The 16,822-nt window shown below is 44.5% G+C and overlaps 1 protein-coding gene across 1 annotated transcript; it reads right to left on the bottom strand.

The window, feature by feature from the left end:
• Positions 1–6,404: 6,404 nt before the first annotated feature.
• Positions 6,405–8,234, bottom strand: LOC116939296 (melanocortin receptor 5-like). The gene is made up of 2 exons (XM_032947504.2): positions 7,396–8,234; positions 6,405–6,441 (listed from the first exon to the last, which is right to left on the bottom strand). The coding sequence occupies exons 1-2, from the start codon at positions 8,232–8,234 to the stop codon at positions 6,405–6,407; spliced, it is 876 nt and encodes a 291-aa protein (XP_032803395.1).
• Between the last annotated feature and the right edge of the window lie 8,588 nt (positions 8,235–16,822).

Here is a 16,822-nt window from a genome sequence, read left to right as displayed (position 1 = left end):
CGGTGTGGTGTGCAGATATCACCACAAGGAAGACAAAGGCGGCCACTCACGGCCTCATGTGTCGTGCCGGCTATCATAGGTGCTCGCTAACAGTTGTGTAAGGTACCCGTGATTCACAGCGGTGAAATTAAAAGCTCCAGGTGCAGTCTTTGTGGTGGGGTAACAGTGGCGCAGTTGTAAACAACACTCCACCAATAACCCAGCAACCTCAGTTCGGTTCCCAACCATGGCAAACATCAGTGGAGAGGGATTTATTGACCGGTCATAGGCCTCCGTTCACCAGCCCGCAAGGACCAGTGTGGTGAAGTATGGTCAAACAACCCCCATGACCGACATGGTCTGAGAATGCCTTCATCCAGCAGTGGATTGACAAAGGCCTGTACATTATTGCTTTCATGATTATTTCTTACATACCCAGCAGATCATATGTCAAAAGTTTGTCCATGTTCATGGCCCTTAATATTTCTTTGGTATTGTGGGCGATACTTAATCACACGATAATCACCTACCGGGACAATTGTCCACAAGCAATTATTGCATGCAACAACTGTGTTTTGTTTGTTTTAATTTTGTTCTTGAAATTATGGACATGAACCCATCTGATCGGACGTCCTTCGAGGAGATGAGGCGATTAATCAGCTCGCGTGGAGTGTGCTTTGTGGATTGTGACGTCATGAGATCACGATGAGATGGCGACGCCTTGGTAAAGCACTTCAATCCCGCTGTTGATTGTTCAAGGCTGACTTGCTATGGCAGTGAATTTAAGAGGGTCTGTTTGTTGCAACTGTTTTATGTGAACCGACAGATATGTTGAATGGAAGCATTGTTTCAATCGCGTGGATTTTTTTCCCGGGTGATCTGGTTTTTCCTTCCACATTGAGAAACACGCGTTTAGAGTATTTGGCTGCTATAGATTTCCACATCACAAGCCACTTCGTTGAGCTATAATTTGTGGCCAGGTCGCTTCTGAAAAAGAGCTATATAGCTCGGTGGGCCTTACCTGGTAAAATAAAAAAGCTTAGTTTAGGTTAGTAAATTGGTAGTATTATTTTTTACGTGTGTGAGTGTTCATGTCAAAACGTTCAACTTTAGACTTCTAAAATCACTTTGTGAGATATTTAAAATCCTGTCACAGGTACTGTACCATATTAAGTGCAATTATTTCATGTGCCAAAATGTTACCGCTCATGCCACGTGATAACCATGAATTCATGATGCCTCTGAGTAAAAAGCACCCAGAATGATTCCCCCATCTGGTCAGTTATCGGAAGCCAAGCGAAGTTGATCCTGCGCAGTGAATTGGATGGGCGGCCACCACGCACAGAGAGTTGTGTTATATAGTTGTTGTGTTCTGCGGGTTTAGCTGGCGGGGAGCAGAGGGCAGTTCAACACAGTGTATTGTTTTACTCAACTATACGGTACTTCTATGCTCCCTACATATATGCGGTCTCCCTTCACCAGTCTGCACAGTGTGACCAGCGTGATGAAGTGTGACCAAGTAACCCACCCACGACCCAAGCCAGCCTTGCTGGACTGGAAGGTCTTCATCTAGCAGTGGATTGACAACCGGCTGTATACAACAACAACAGCCGCCATTCGCCACTTCGTGGCGGTGACGTCACCACGGCGGCCGTGCCACGCTCGGCTGTACACACAATAAACACCACACGTGCAACAGAGTGTTATCGAAAGTTCCATTGTCACGACTCCCGCTGTTTGAGCATGAATCCCACAATTTATTCGCAGTACAATAACGCAGGTGACATCTTCACAAAGTAGATAACACAACACCTCAATAACAAAAATCAAGTCCAGCCAGTCTAAAGTGCCCATTGTCAACGGGTCTAAAGACGTTTAAGTACTGTCTATCATTCAATGGTGTCGCCATCATAAATCGTAATTAATTAATGTGTCGTGAAAACCCCCTTTTGCGAGACCATTACTGGATACTTCATCACGCAGGTTAGTGGGGGGTGGGGGGTCGGTGAACAGGGAGACCCATGAACATATCAGTAGTGATGTTGTATTCTTTATTTTACCACGGGTTAAATCACGACCAATTCAAGTGTACAAATATAGACCACGTTTAACAAATGAATACAGTCCAATGCGCATAAGCCGAAGTAAACAAAACAGGTACATGGCACCTACATTTATAAATATATAAAACTGTAATATAGTACCGCCAGGAATGGAACTCATGTTCTGGGTCCATAGTGCAGTGATCTAACTCCTGCTTAGCAGTATTAAATTAGCAGTTATTGATGATTAAAAGTACCCCGTGATGCACATTTTTATTTTCGGATGATACATAATTTCCACATAGAATGTACACATTTGGTAAATGTTCATCATCAACAAAAACAATCTTAAAAGTGGCTGTTCGTGAGCACTAATATAAACATCACATGTTTAATATGCAGTGTTTAAGATGCTTCAAAATTCGTTTGTTTTGGGTTCGACCGTAATTTTCATCTGCGCCTTCTGCCACCTGACACAGCCAATGAAATAAAGTTGTCACGTGGACAAATATGCCAATTGATTTCGGTTTTTCAGTAAACCGATGGAATTGTTACAAAGCAAGCATGTTTTTTTTTTCAAATATATAGACAAAATAATAATCATAATAATAGTCGTGAAGGTCTGCATGTATGCATTAACAGCTACAAAGCACTCTCTTTAGAGTACTCTATTAAGAGTGCTTGACTCATTGAGAGGTGAGGTCAATAAAATTAGTAGCACTTTGTGTGCAAAGTGGTAATATTTTAGATAGTTTGTCCCCACTATAGAAATGTGGAATTTACACCAGTCCTTGGCTCAGTCTCCAATGTAAGCGCCTCCTTATTGCTCGTTTGATGGAATAGTTACTTTGAATGTATGTCTAAACTGCGAGTATAGAGCTAACATTAGTCCTTTTACATATATATTCTTGATTCTTTCGGTAAAGTCACGTAGATAGAAAATACGAATACAATTTAAACACCGCTTGTGTTGCGATCGAAACTTCGTGGTTTTTTTTTGCTTTTATTTGTAATTTTTATTAAAATGTTGTGTTATTTTTATTTTCTATCTACGTGACTTCCCCGAAAGAACCAAGAATATGAATTCCTGCAGTCACGAAAGTTTTTAAGTCCTTTTACATATGTTTAGTGGATTATTTCAAATGTAGGCTTGTATACTGTTATCATTCAAACCAATATGCATGCTTATTTTTTTTTTTCATGATAGTAGGCATCCAATTGTGCTATGCTACAATTCTTTATTATATGGTATACTGCACCTCCATTAATTCATCTGTGATTTGCGCTTTATTAGCGAATTGAAGTGAACTAATGCCATCTGCTGCCAAGACTCAGTATTGCAATCTCTAACCTGTCCTGCTAGCATGTCACATTAACAGTGGTATGCATATGATAATTTTCCGAAAAAACTATGTTGTTTACTTCTGTACAATATAAATTTATATGAACTCATAAGAATTCCAAATGCGAATTAATGCTACAGATTTTTAGTTTTCAATTCTTGCAACTTTATTTACAGGCTCCAGTCTGGGGAAACATAATAGCCACACGTCAATAGGTACATAATTTTTACATTGAGACAAAGAGGAATTTTCCTATCATCCATAGAGCCTACAACAGCTGTGCAATAGCATCATGGGGATCTGTTACGTGCTGTGTCTCATGCAGCGCTTTTACATTACTTATGAAATTTGAACTATGTACTTTATGTATTTTACGGATTTATTTCTCGTGATTTGCTTAGCTTTCCAATACTTTTCACTCCTTTCGTGCTTGTATATTGTTTGTTGTTGTAACTTTCTTACCCGCTCCTACTGGACATCTGTAAAAACAGAGCTTTCGTAGTTCGTCGGATTTCTCCAGGATAAATAAAGATTCTAATTTGTTTTATTTTCAATTTTCCCCTAATTTCATCCCTTTCGTGCAAAATCAGAATCACCTTCCGAGACCAAGTCTCCCTTTCGGGATGTCTCTCGTAGAGAAGTGCAACCCTTTCGTGTTGGAGAAAGGCCGACGGAGCCACCTCTGAGATCCCTTCACGTGACCTGTGGTCCACAAACAACAGCACTTCCCACTCGCTCTGCATATGTGAGTGAGGTTCTTTGAGTGAGATTCGTCGTTGCACCTCACACAAGCGTAAAATAAGGCCCGATGCACCAATGCAATGACGAATCACAATTGAACACAGCTCTACACATGGGTAGCAGCAGCAGCAGCACACGTGAACTTGGAAGCACAATGAAGCGTCTTAAGTTCATGCAGATCAGCCTTGTTGCAAAATACAAGTCGTAGACGGACTTGCAGCTCTCTTGGCAGTGCATTGTCCCGCACAAGATCTCATACACTCTGATGACGATGGTGACTTCATATGGCAACTTATAGATTCAGTTCTGTAATTCGGCCGTTAAATTGCTTTGTCTCGAACTTGTATGAGAGTTGGTGGATTGCAGACCACCTTCAAGTGAATATTTGGGGCAATGCGAAGTTTCCATGCCTCGTGGTTTGGTTGTTCGGAGCCGCTGTCGCGCACTACGTCTTAGATTCTCCACTCGTGCACCAGGCGTCAGCTGTCCGCCGCATCCTCTGTGATTTGTGTGGATCCGGTTTAGCGCTGCCAAATGTTTCCGTGGAAGATGGAAGCCGGGCAGTGTGGTTGTGGGGTCGCTGATGAGTTGTGTGTAGAGGAAGCCGGGCAGTGTGGTGGTGGGGTCGCTGATGGGCTGTGTGTAGAGGAAGCCGGGCAGTGTGGTGGTGGGGTCGCTGATGAGTTGTGTGTAGAGGAAGCCGGGCAGTGTGGTGGTGGGGTCACTGATGAGTTGTGTGTAGAGGAAGCCGGGCAGTGTGGTGGTGGGGTCACTGATGAGCTGTGTGTAGAGGAAGCCGGCAGTGTGGTGGTGGGGTCGCTGATGAGTTGTGTGTAGAGGAAGCCGGGCAGTGTGGTGGTGGAGTCGCTGATGAGCTGTGTGTAGAAGAAGCCGGTATTGTGGTGGTGGATTCGCTGATGAGCTGTGTGTAGAGGAAGCCGGCAGTGTGGTGGTGGATTCGCTGATGAGCTGTGTGTAGAGGAAGCCGGCAGTGTGGTGGTGGAGTCGCTGATGAGCTGTGTGTAGAGGAAGCCGGGCAGTGTGGTGGTGGGGTCGCTGATGATTTGTGTGTAGAGGAAGCCGGGCAGTGTGGTGGTGGAGTCGCTGATGAGCTGTGTGTAGAAGAAGCCGGCAGTGTGGTGGTGGATTCGCTGATGAGCTGTGTGTAGAGGAAGCCGGCAGTGTGGTGGTGGATTCGCTGATGAGCTGTGTGTAGAGGAAGCCGGCAGTGTGGTGGTGGAGTCGCTGATGAGCTATGTGTAGAGGAAGCCGGCAGTGTGGTGGTGGGGTCGCTGATGAGCTGTGTAGAGGAAGCCGCAGTGTGGTGGTGGGGTCGCTGATGAGCTGTGTGTAGAGGAAGCCGGCAGTGTGGTGGTGTGTTCACTGATGAGGGTCAGTGCCGGATTATCCTCGTTGCAAAGTAACTACTACATATGTAGTAGCTACTATATATGCAGTAGCTACTTTTGCTACGTGTAGTAGCTACTCCATATGTAGTAGCTACGGGCTCCGCACTTTCAAGGGCCCCCGCTCTAAACGCTTTCAAGCTATCAATCCCGGTTCAGTGATTCTGCACTTGCTCTATTACTATAGTACTATACTGCCTTCAACGTTTATGAACGACTGGGTGTTTAAGGAGGTTAGCGATTTGTCGTATTATCTGGCTGTATTGCAAATCAAAAATCCAATTACTTTACTATGCAAGTTAAAATTTGTGTTTTAATATTAACGTTTTTTTATGGCCCCTTTATAACATATTTTACAGGTCCCGCACTATCTTAATCCGGCACTGATTAGGGTTATGAAATACAGGGCTGATAAACAAACGCGACCTTGTCTTTATAGATATTGTATTCTCCGGATTTTATTATAAAAACGCTCGGGAAATTAAGACGCGCACAACAAGAGCAACATTACATTGCCCGTTGCGAAGACAATTATACAGACCTGATCCACACGTAACACACACACACACCGATTTAATCAGATGCTTTAAAATAGATAAGTTAATCCTGTATTGTGGAGCATACGGCACCCATGATGTTTTCTATCAGTTCTGCCTTCCTTATCAGTTTCAAATCGAACACGTTCAACGAGATTCGTAACAAACAAAAAAATACATGAAGTACAGAAGAAGCCGGTCTCCACGTTTATTGATATTATATATCGTAGTGACAATGACTGCGAACCGTGGTCGCTGTTCTTCATTTGAAGCGTTTTCTGAAGATTATCGCTGGCACGCGTTTACTTGCTGAAAGCAACGCAAACGCGATTTGCTGGAAGCGAGAAAGAAATCCACTTAAGTCTGGTCGAGGCTCGTGGGCTGAACCTGCGATCTGAAGAAAAACAACAGCAGTGTCGTAGTCAGCAAGGCATTCGTGTTTTGTTAACTTTTAACAGTGTCGCCAAGTAACGTACACATATGTGTGTATAAACACAGTTGTACTCATTGTGCATTATTGCGTAGACTTATGGGTTGAAAGTAAATACAGACAGAAGGTCGTTCTGTGCTCTGCGTCCGCATACTGCATATACTGCATCGTGAAAAAAAATATGATGTCGTGACGATTACAAAACGTCATCTCAAATATATTCTATTCACAAATGTAAATAAGTTCAAGAAGCCATTGCCTCATGTTGCAGTCCGATTCGCTTGCAATAACTGATGAACATTTCTAAAGGAAATTGTTCAGTCCTCTTTCATGTCGGGACCTATCAGAAAGGTTTATAGAAGGTATATATATTTTAATATATACGTTTATTCTTAGAGTAAATGTATGTACGTATTAACACGTAATATTTCTACACTTTTTTCCTCTTCATGATCACTGGTGTACCATTCATGTAAAAATCATGAACTTGTAGAACAAAGAACCATGTTAACACCAGTATAACATAATTATACCTTGTGCTATAGGAGTATTATTTGATGAGCATAATTAGAACTCTTATTATAGTAGGAACATAAGAAAATTAGCGAGTTGTTATAATTACACTATGTTTTGCAGTCGGAGCATCATTAGCATGTTACAATGTTATCTGTTTAGCTATAGTTTATAAATGTAACATTAATATCAGACTGATTAAAGCCTTCCCTGAAAATGTGAACTTGAAGCCACTGCAAAGCCCTCTGGCTAGGATCACCAAACTATTAAACAGACATTGAAAATGAGTTTCGGGTATTATACTTATACATCATTCTTGAACGATTTACTTCTTAAAATGTAAAAATAATTGATATGACCAAACAATACATTTAACGAATAAGCCAACATCAATGATTGCATTACCTTCTTATCTTCAAAAACGTGAACACATTCATAAGGGAGGCCCTGGTCATTGGGCTTCCGAACAGGAAAATGAGCGGTGTGGTGATGGCGTTGAACATTCGAATCACGACGACCGCGTTCGTAGATCCCTCTAAAAAAGACGAGCATATCTCAAAGCCGTAGCATATGCACACGTAGACGATGCCGGGAGTCCAGAGGGTGATGAATATCATGGACGCCAACACAATGAGCTGAGCCGACTGCTTTTGGGGTGTGCTGCTGTCCTGATGTTGTCTGTTTTGTTGCATTCGGCAGATTAAGTAAAGCCTCACGTTTAAAATCACCATCACCCCGAGCATTATGACTGAAAACAATATCGTGATGTAGCCTTGAAACGTTTTTTCTTTCTTGTTGGGGAATATAATTTTCAAGACCACAGTTGCAATGGGCCCAAGCCAGGTGATCGCAATGATTGCCACGGCCTTAATCCTGGTCATCTTTTGCGAGTACTTGAACGGATACTTCACGCACAGGTACCTGTCGATCATGGAAGCCAACACAGTGATCAGCGAAATGCCGTGAACCGTTGTGTGCACGTTTCTCGGACTGTAAAGAGGTCCAAAAGTGTCATTCTCGTCGTAGAGAGCGATGTAGAACCAGCCCGCGCCCACCATCAGTTCACTGACGGTGATGCTCAACGTGTAGAGGTGGTTGTTCCTCCTGAGAAGGGCCGCTGAGCCAAGGAGCGCCATCAAGAGCAACAAGTTGCTCAGAGTGCAGCACGTTGCCAGACACATGTGAAATACGATCAGCGCGATGTTGCCCGGTGTTGCCTCCAGATTAACGAGTGCCACAGACATGGTCTGTCAGTGTTGGAGATTAAATGACGACAAAGGAGGTCGTTCACATCCCCGCACGCAGATTATCGCTGCACATTGGCGTGGCGCATGCCCTCCGAATTCTATCGCCTATATATGGGTTTTATCATTCCCCGTGGACCGTTTGGAGCTGGAGCTTGTGGGGATAATACGCCTAAAATTGGAATGAATGTACGTCTTGCGAACGTGGAAATGATTGTGCTGATGGTGGTGGCACAAGGTAATGAACCGAGATCACCTGTTGGGTTCAGCAGCAAATTAATCCTACACAAGGGGCCTTGTCTTTTTTTCTTTGGATTCCCAAGAGGAAATGAATAGATCGGTTCTGCCCAGGTGATGGCTGTGGATAACACCCACACTCGTCAATGGGCAATTAACGTTTACTCAGTATAACTATGCCGAGAATCATCGTCACAGTCAATCCACTGCTGGATTAAAGCCTTCCCAAGCCCCGTCGCTCATCTCTCGATGTCCTGTGATGTAAATAATCCACCTTGCACCTGCGCACAAACTGATGTCTTTGCTTCCACCTCCACGGTAGACGTCCTTTTCGGGCGCGTCCTCTCCTTCATTAGTCTCGACTCCATCCTCTTGTGGTGACGCGCCCCGCCAAGCCCCACTAACCCTTAACAGGCAACGTAATATCTTCAAGCTGTGTACGTTCTAAAATCGTTCCTCATTCTCTCTCTCAATCAGTGTAAGTCCAAGCAAACATTTCTCGACGTTTATTTTTGCACTTTTCACCTTGCGTTGCATTTCTTTTGTTAATTTCCACATTTCTGATCCACGCGTCATGTGCGTTTAATAAGAGCACCGATTAAGGACGTTCTTATTTTGACAAGAGTACGCCGCTTTCATGGTCGAGTTCAACTGTCCAAAAGTACTGCAACCCCACTCTCGTCCACCTATTTTATTATAAACTAAACTAAAAACTAAACTAGTTTTTATTTTACCAGGTAATGCCCACTGAGCTATTTGGATGTTTTTTTTCAGAAGCTAACTGGCCACAAATGTCAGCTCAACGAAGTGGCTTATCATGTGAAAATGTATAGCAACCAAATACTCTAAACGAATGTTTATTTTAAATGTGGAGGGGAAAATCGGAGGACCTGTATAAAAATCCACGCGACCACAGGAAAAACATGCAAACTCTAAATATACAGGTGTCAGGGTCGGGATCAAACCTGCTGTATGCCAGGCGAAGTAGTTAACATCGTTTTGACCCGGTCTGCTTGAAATAACCATGCTAGGGATAAGTATACTGATGTATTTTCCACTTATGTCTCTTTGAAAGTAACCTCTGATTGTTTAGTCAACTTGTACAGAAACTTAGTTTTGCTCCTACATTATTGATCCTGAGCCAGACTACTGACAATATGTAACTTATAGTAGAACGTGAAAGCATATATGCCTGGTGTCCTTTGATGAAGGCATTCAACGCATCACGATCATCACTGCAAGTCTGTCTCAAGCAATTCAAACAACCAGTGCAAACGTGATGTTCTGTGCTTTAACATATTCCAACATAGTCTTTGGGTCTTTCAGTAAAGTCACGTAGATAGGTTCAAAGAAAATAACTAAACTAAAAAAACCACGACGTTTCGATCGCAACACAAGCGGTCGTCGTCACCTTTTCCTGATGACGACCGCTTGCGTTGCGATCGAAACGTCGTGGGTTTTTTGTTATTTTCTTTGAACCTATCTACGTGACTTTACCGAAAGACCCAAAGAATATGAATTCCCGCAGTCACGAAAGCTTTAGGTCAAGATATTCCAACACGTTCCGCGAAATCGTCGGATTAGCTCCCATCACGACCGTTGTGGATGGTGCAGCGCCACGTGGCGCATCCACACACTCGCGACTGTTGGATACGTGACAATGGAATGTGTTTCCTTTGCATGGAATGATTTCACCCGCCTTTCCCCCCCCCTCCCCCCCCCCGGGTCTATCCATGCATCGCGAATTTGGCGTATGGCGATTCAATTACTCAATCAAATCGTAATTTCCCCCATTATGATTGGGGTGCCCCAATATATAATATTGGCTGGGGGCACCGTGTCCGCCCCTTCCCATGCCCCTATCGTTGTTGTCAAAGGAAGCAACTTTGCCTTGGCCCATATGGTAGCCATTGTCATATTATTTACTAAGTGCACACTTCTGCAAATTTGTATTTTGGATAGAGAGTATACGGATTTTTTTTAAAATATAAAAATGAAATAGGTAGCTGAGATATTGACCACAAAATTGCATTACTATGTACCTTATAGGTAAAGTATTTATCATTGGAATCGCTTGGATATTTACTCACTAAACGATCATGGAAATTAAATAGTAATTCTCGTTATTTTATGGGGGGGGGGGCGGGCTTGAGATTGGGGCACTGGTACAATTGTACCCCCCCCCCTCTCGTGAGACCTGGTCTTAAGTGTTTTGTTTGACGATGCTTCACCATACTGACGAGTGCCGGTTGGTAAAAGGAGCTCAAGAACGGTTCAGATGCCACTCCTCCACTGGTCTTGGCCGTGGTTCGGAATCAAATCTAGGACACCGAGTTCATGAAGCAGTGCGCGGACTGCTGCACCACCGATGCTCTCGACAGTTCTATTCATGCATTACTTACCGACGTTTATCGTCTGACGTTAATTGTTTTAATACGTATTCGGAGGAAGTCCACCCCAGCACGTGCTCTCGCAAGAGTTGGGCTATGTTATTACATCGCAGGATTGCAAGCTATGGTATCGGCTTGGAGAGGCCTTCATCCGGCAGCGGATTGATCACGGATGATAATGATTATGAATGTTGTGAAATTCCATTTTTATCAAACTTTTAGGGGTAAGACCAGCCTGTGTTGGGTGAAGAGGGCTAAGAAGTGTAGGTATAAGTCGGGACTTTGATGGATTTGGAAAGCCAGATTTCTCCTATTTAAAAACAGCTTTCCCCTTGTTTTGGCACTCTGCCCCGCTGTCAAGCTGTACTCAGAGATATTCACACGGCTCTTCTTTTTATTGCCGCTTATGTGCGGTGAGTGGTGAATGAGCTATTCGTGTAACTGAACAAAGCATTCCCTATCAGCCAATGCTGTTTAACAGTACAGCGGCAAAGTGGTTCTCTAAACAGGGAGGCCGCTATGGTATAATGGGTATCACAGTGGACTTGCAATCCACACGTTGCCAACTCAATCTTCTGGGTGTGGCTGTGAAAGCATTTACGTGACGTCACTCCACGTCGGCCAGCTCCTCTCATTAATAATCATGAACAGGTGACGTCCTCCACATGGATCCCCCCCCTCATTAATAATCATGAGCGGGTGACGTCACTCCACATGTAGCACCTCCCCCCTCATTAATAGTCATGGGGAGGTGACGTCTTCCAAATGGACACCTCCCCCCTCATTAATATTAATTAGCAGCTGACGTCGCTCCACATGGGGGGGCGAGGCGCCTCCTCCCCCCTCGGCGTCAACTCACAACCCTCACTACAAAGGCAGAACCCTCACGTCACGTGATCTCCGTGACGCTGTTGTTGAGACATCAAAGTAAAAAGGGCGTCGTGATGAACAAGGGATTGTAGCCTTTAAATGAAATTAGTCTGTCACCGCGCCCTTACAAATTGCACACGCATTGGTGCAATGAATATCACTTCGCCGTCTGCGTTTCGCTTGCAAGTTTCAGATTTACTGCAATACACCCGTCCTTGGACGGGCCAAAGGCAAGTTTTAAATGTTTACCAAATTATCCCCCACCGCCCCTGCCTGTCTCCACCCAGCAGTATAAATGACTGTCGGCAGGTCTAAACTAAACGAACTAAAACTAAACTATGTATTTTATTTTACCAGGTAAGGCCCACTGAGCTACACAGCTCTCTTTCAGAAGCGACCTGGCCATAAAATGATAGCTCAACGCAGTGGCTTATCACGTGGAAATTCATAGCCGTCAAATACTCTAAACGTGTGATGTTTATTCTAAATGCGGAGGGGTAAAACCGGAGGACCCGGAGAATAATCCACGTGACAACTGGGAGGGGGAAACACGCAAACTCCAAATATACAGGAGCAGGCGTCAGGGTCGGGATTGACACCCACGACCTCCTGCATACTAGGCGAGGTAGTTAACATCTCAGCCACCGTGATGGTAATGATTAGAGAGACACGCAAACTCCAAATATACAGCAGGCAAAGTCAGGGTCGGGATTGAAACCCACAACCTCCTGCATACCAGGCGAGGTAGTTAACATCTCAGCCACCGTGATGGTAATGATTAGAGAGACACGCAAACTCCAAATATACAGCAGCAGGCGTCAGGGTCGGGATTGAAACCCACGACCTCCTGCATACCAGGCGAGGTAGTTAACATCTCAGCCACCGTGATGGTAATGATTAGAGAGACACGCAAACTCCAAATATACAGCATCAGGCGTCAGGGTCGGGATTGAAACCCACGACCTCCTGCATACCAGGCGAGGTAGTTAACATCTCAGCCACCGTGATGGTAATGATTAGAGAGACACGCAAACTCCAAATATACAGCATCAGGCGTCAGGGTCGGGATTGAAACCCACGACCTCCTGCATACCAGGCGAGGTAGTTAACATCTCAGCCACCGTGATGGTAATGATTAGAGAGACACGCAAACTCCAAATATACAGCAGGCAAAGTCAGGGTCGGGATTGAAACCCACGACCTCCTGCATACCAGGCGAGGTAGTTAACATCTCAGCCACCGTGATGGTAATGATTAGAGAGACACGCAAACTCCAAATATACAGCAGCAGGCGTCAGGGTCGGGATTGAAACCCACGACCTCCTGCATACCAGGCGAGGTAGTTAACATCTCAGCCACCGTGATGGTAATGATTAGAGAGACACGCAAACTCCAAATATACAGCATCAGGCGTCAGGGTCGGGATTGAAACCCACGACCTCCTGCATACCAGGCGAGGTAGTTAACATCTCAGCCACCGTGATGGTAATGATTAGAGAGACACGCAAACTCCAAATATACAGCAGCAGGCGTCAGGGTCGGGATTGAAACCCACGACCTCCTGCATACCAGGCGAGGTAGTTAACATCTCAGCCACCGTGATGGTAATGATTAGAGAGACACGCAAACTCCAAATATACAGCAGGCAAAGTCAGGGTCGGGATTGAAACCCACGACCTCCTGCATACCAGGCGAGGTAGTTAACATCTCAGCCACCGTGATGGTAATGATTAGAGAGACTCGCAAACTCCAAATATACAGCAGCAGGCGTCAGGGTCGGGATTGAAACCCACAACCTCCTGCATACCAGGCGAGGTAGTTAACATCTCAGCCACCGTGATGGTAATGATTAGAGAGACACGCAAACTCCAAATATACAGCATCAGGCGTCAGGGTCGGGGTTGAAACCCACGACCTCCTGCATACCAGGCGAGGTAGTTAACATCTCAGCCACCGTGATGGTAATGATTAGAGAGAGACGCAAACTCCAAATATACAGCATCAGGCGTCAGGGTCGGGGTTGAAACCCACGACCTCCTGCATACCAGGCGAGGTAGTTAACATCTCAGCCACCGTGATGGTAATGATTAGAGAGACACGCAAACTCCAAATATACAGCATCAGGCGTCAGGGTCGGGATTGAAACCCACGACCTCCTGCATACCAGGCGAGGTAGTTAACATCTCAGCCACCGTGATGGTAATGATTAGAGAGAGACGCAAACTCCAAATATACAGCAGCAGGCGTCAGGGTCGGGATTGAAACCCACGACCTCCTGCATACCAGGCGAGGTAGTTAACATCTCAGCCACCGTGATGGTAATGATTAGAGAGAGACGCAAACTCCAAATATACAGCAGGCAAAGTCAGGGTCGGGATTGAAACCCACGACCTCCTGCATACCAGGCGAGGTAGTTAACATCTCAGCCACCGTGATGGTAATGATTAGAGAGAGACGCAAACTCCAAATATACAGCATCAGGCGTCAGGGTCGGGATTGACACCCACGACCTCCTGCATACCAGGCGAGGTAGTTAACATCTCAGCCACCGTGATGGTAATGATTAGAGAGACACGCAAACTCCAAATATACAGCAGCAGGCGTCAGGGTCGGGATTGAAACCCACGACCTCCTGCATACCAGGCGAGGTAGTTAACATCTCAGCCACCGTGATGGTAATGATTAGAGAGAGACGCAAACTCCAAATATACAGCAGGCAAAGTCAGGGTCGGGATTGAAACCCACGACCTCCTGCATACCAGGCGAGGTAGTTAACATCTCAGCCACCGTGATGGTAATGATTAGAGAGAGACGCAAACTCCAAATATACAGCATCAGGCGTCAGGGTCGGGATTGACACCCACGACCTCCTGCATACCAGGCGAGGTAGTTAACATCTCGCCACCGCGTGTGATGGAGCAAAGTGTGGGTACTCCCACCTTTTCCGAGACGTCTGACCAGCGTGGAAGAGTAGGCCAAATACCCTCTTAAAGGGCTCTCTATAGCTCCCTCTAGTGCAGCCCTGCAATAAATTGACTCTAATTGAGATCCCATTTATTGCTGCCCCATAGGTTCATAATATATTTACAGTGCTATTAAATAATCCTGCCGTAAATAAAATAAAATGTAATGAAAATCATGTTTTCATTAGTATGCTGCCTTCGAGTATTGTAAACAAAAAAACCGTGTTTTTTCATTTCCTCCGGTTGCTTTTAATCATATAAACCACAACTCATAGCATATTATTTCATACCTTTTATTCATCCACACCAATTCAATATACACGCTAATGTAAAAATAAGATACGCAGTACAAGTAAAGCAGCAAGCCGTGCTTGTTCGTCACTTGTAACTGTTGCGCATTTAATAATCGGTGATAATTGTGGAAAATATTGATAAATACAAATTCACAGCCCTGTGTCAATCACCCGCTGGACACAGGCTTACCCTCACAGTGTCAGTCCACGGGGGTTGTTTAACCATACTTTCTTTCGCAAAGCGATACTTTATTCAACGCACAAATGCACAGCACAACTCCAAGGGCACGACCGAGAAATAAAGCCGCAAATGAGCACAAAAACATCCATTCAAACAAATTTCGTTTGAGTAAATATGAAATGTTTAACGATGCTTGACCGTGCGTGACAATTTATCATGGGTGCTGCTCCGTCTCCCACGGTAAGCATCTCCCTCTTGGAGTAATCTGTTACAAATGAAGTTTCTTCACGAAAGCTTGTTTTAACACAACGCTGCTCAAATATGTTCCCCACAGGACTAGTTTTGACAGCTGGCATTCAGATACATGATATCATCATCATCATCATAATTATTTATAGAGCAGCTCACACCCATGCAGCACGTCTAAAGTCGACGAGGATGGATGTTGTGTGCTGGAGCATGAAATCCACCCTCACGATTCACGTCCACTCCTTGCCACGTGTTACCAGCTGGGGTTAGCCCCTGGCTCTTGTTGTATGAGGGACGGACTCACTGCTGGTACAAGATTGTGACAGAGGAAGGCGGGAGAACCCAAGATCACTTAAGATATCACGTGCAGCTGATGTTGGCCGAGGAAGGGAATCGGATTCAGATCGCTGGATTCGTAGCGCGATGCGCCCAACCATTGCGCCGCCACTCTGTGATCCTGCGTACAAAACCAGCCGATCTCTGACCCTCAGTCATGTAACCCATTGCCGGCGCATGGACTTGTTGCCTGATTAACGGAGTCGCAATTGAAATATCGTTTTAATAATGATCATTTTACACTTACCGTACTTTGGAACACTAAACCTGCAGTGGGAACCACTGTAATAAGTGCAGTATCTTTAGTAGGTTGCCACTCAAAATTCACGTCTGTGGTTTTTTTTTCACGATCACGCCTCCTGGGTGTTATTTCTTTGCCTGCGAAACTGAAGCGCAGCGAGTTTGAAGGCATTCCTTCAATGCGTACTGATTGCTCAACGGAGTAATACAAATGCAGTTCGGTCAATTACTTAGAGTCACGGTAGAGCCATAGACGCAGCGAAGAAGGCAAGGAGTTTCTGAGCAACCTGTCAATGTGAACAGGTTGACAATGAAAGCCGTTGACGTTTACAGCAAGGGAACACGAATTGAGAGGAGGGTGTGAGCTAAATAAACTCAAACTTTAGATTGCGTGGCACCCGATTCTGTAGGCGATGTGTTTGATGTTGATGATTATTTTTTTTATGTACTAATTCTAATTTTGCACTTATATACTTTATTCATTTTACGCGTCTATTTTTCCTCACTTTCTATATTTTGCACGCCTATCGTTTTTTTTGTATTCTTTGCTGTTAAATTTTTATTGAAAGCTTTCGTGACTGCAGTAATTCATATTCTTAGTTCTTTCGGTAAAGTCACGTTGAAGGTAAGCAATGAAATAATAAACGGTCGTTTGTGTTATGGTCGAAACGTCGTGAGAATTTTTATTGTTTTATATATATTTTATTATTTTATTGTTTCTTTGCTCTTGTAACTGGCTGACCCGCCCCTACTGGACATCTGTGAAAAAGAGCTTCATAGCTCATCGGATTCCTCCCGCACACTTAAGATTCTGATTTTGATGTGGTTT

Source organism: Petromyzon marinus, chromosome 5 (assembly GCF_048934315.1).
Source record: "Petromyzon marinus isolate PM22_M1 ecotype Great Lakes invasive population chromosome 5, UKy_Petmar_22M1.pri1.0, whole genome shotgun sequence".
NCBI classification, from domain to species: Eukaryota; Metazoa; Chordata; class Hyperoartia; order Petromyzontiformes; family Petromyzontidae; genus Petromyzon; species Petromyzon marinus.
This window is presented reverse-complemented; position numbering and strand designations above follow the sequence as displayed.

Coding starts and splice junctions, on each gene's coding strand:
- LOC116939296 (XM_032947504.2), bottom strand. CDS start 8,234: ATGTCTGTGGCACTCGTTAATCTGGAGGCAACACCGGGCAACATCGCG. Junction 6,442..7,395: donor ACGTTTTTGAAGATAAGAAG/GTAATGCAATCA, acceptor GTTTTTCTTCAG/ATCGCAGGTTCAGCCCACGA.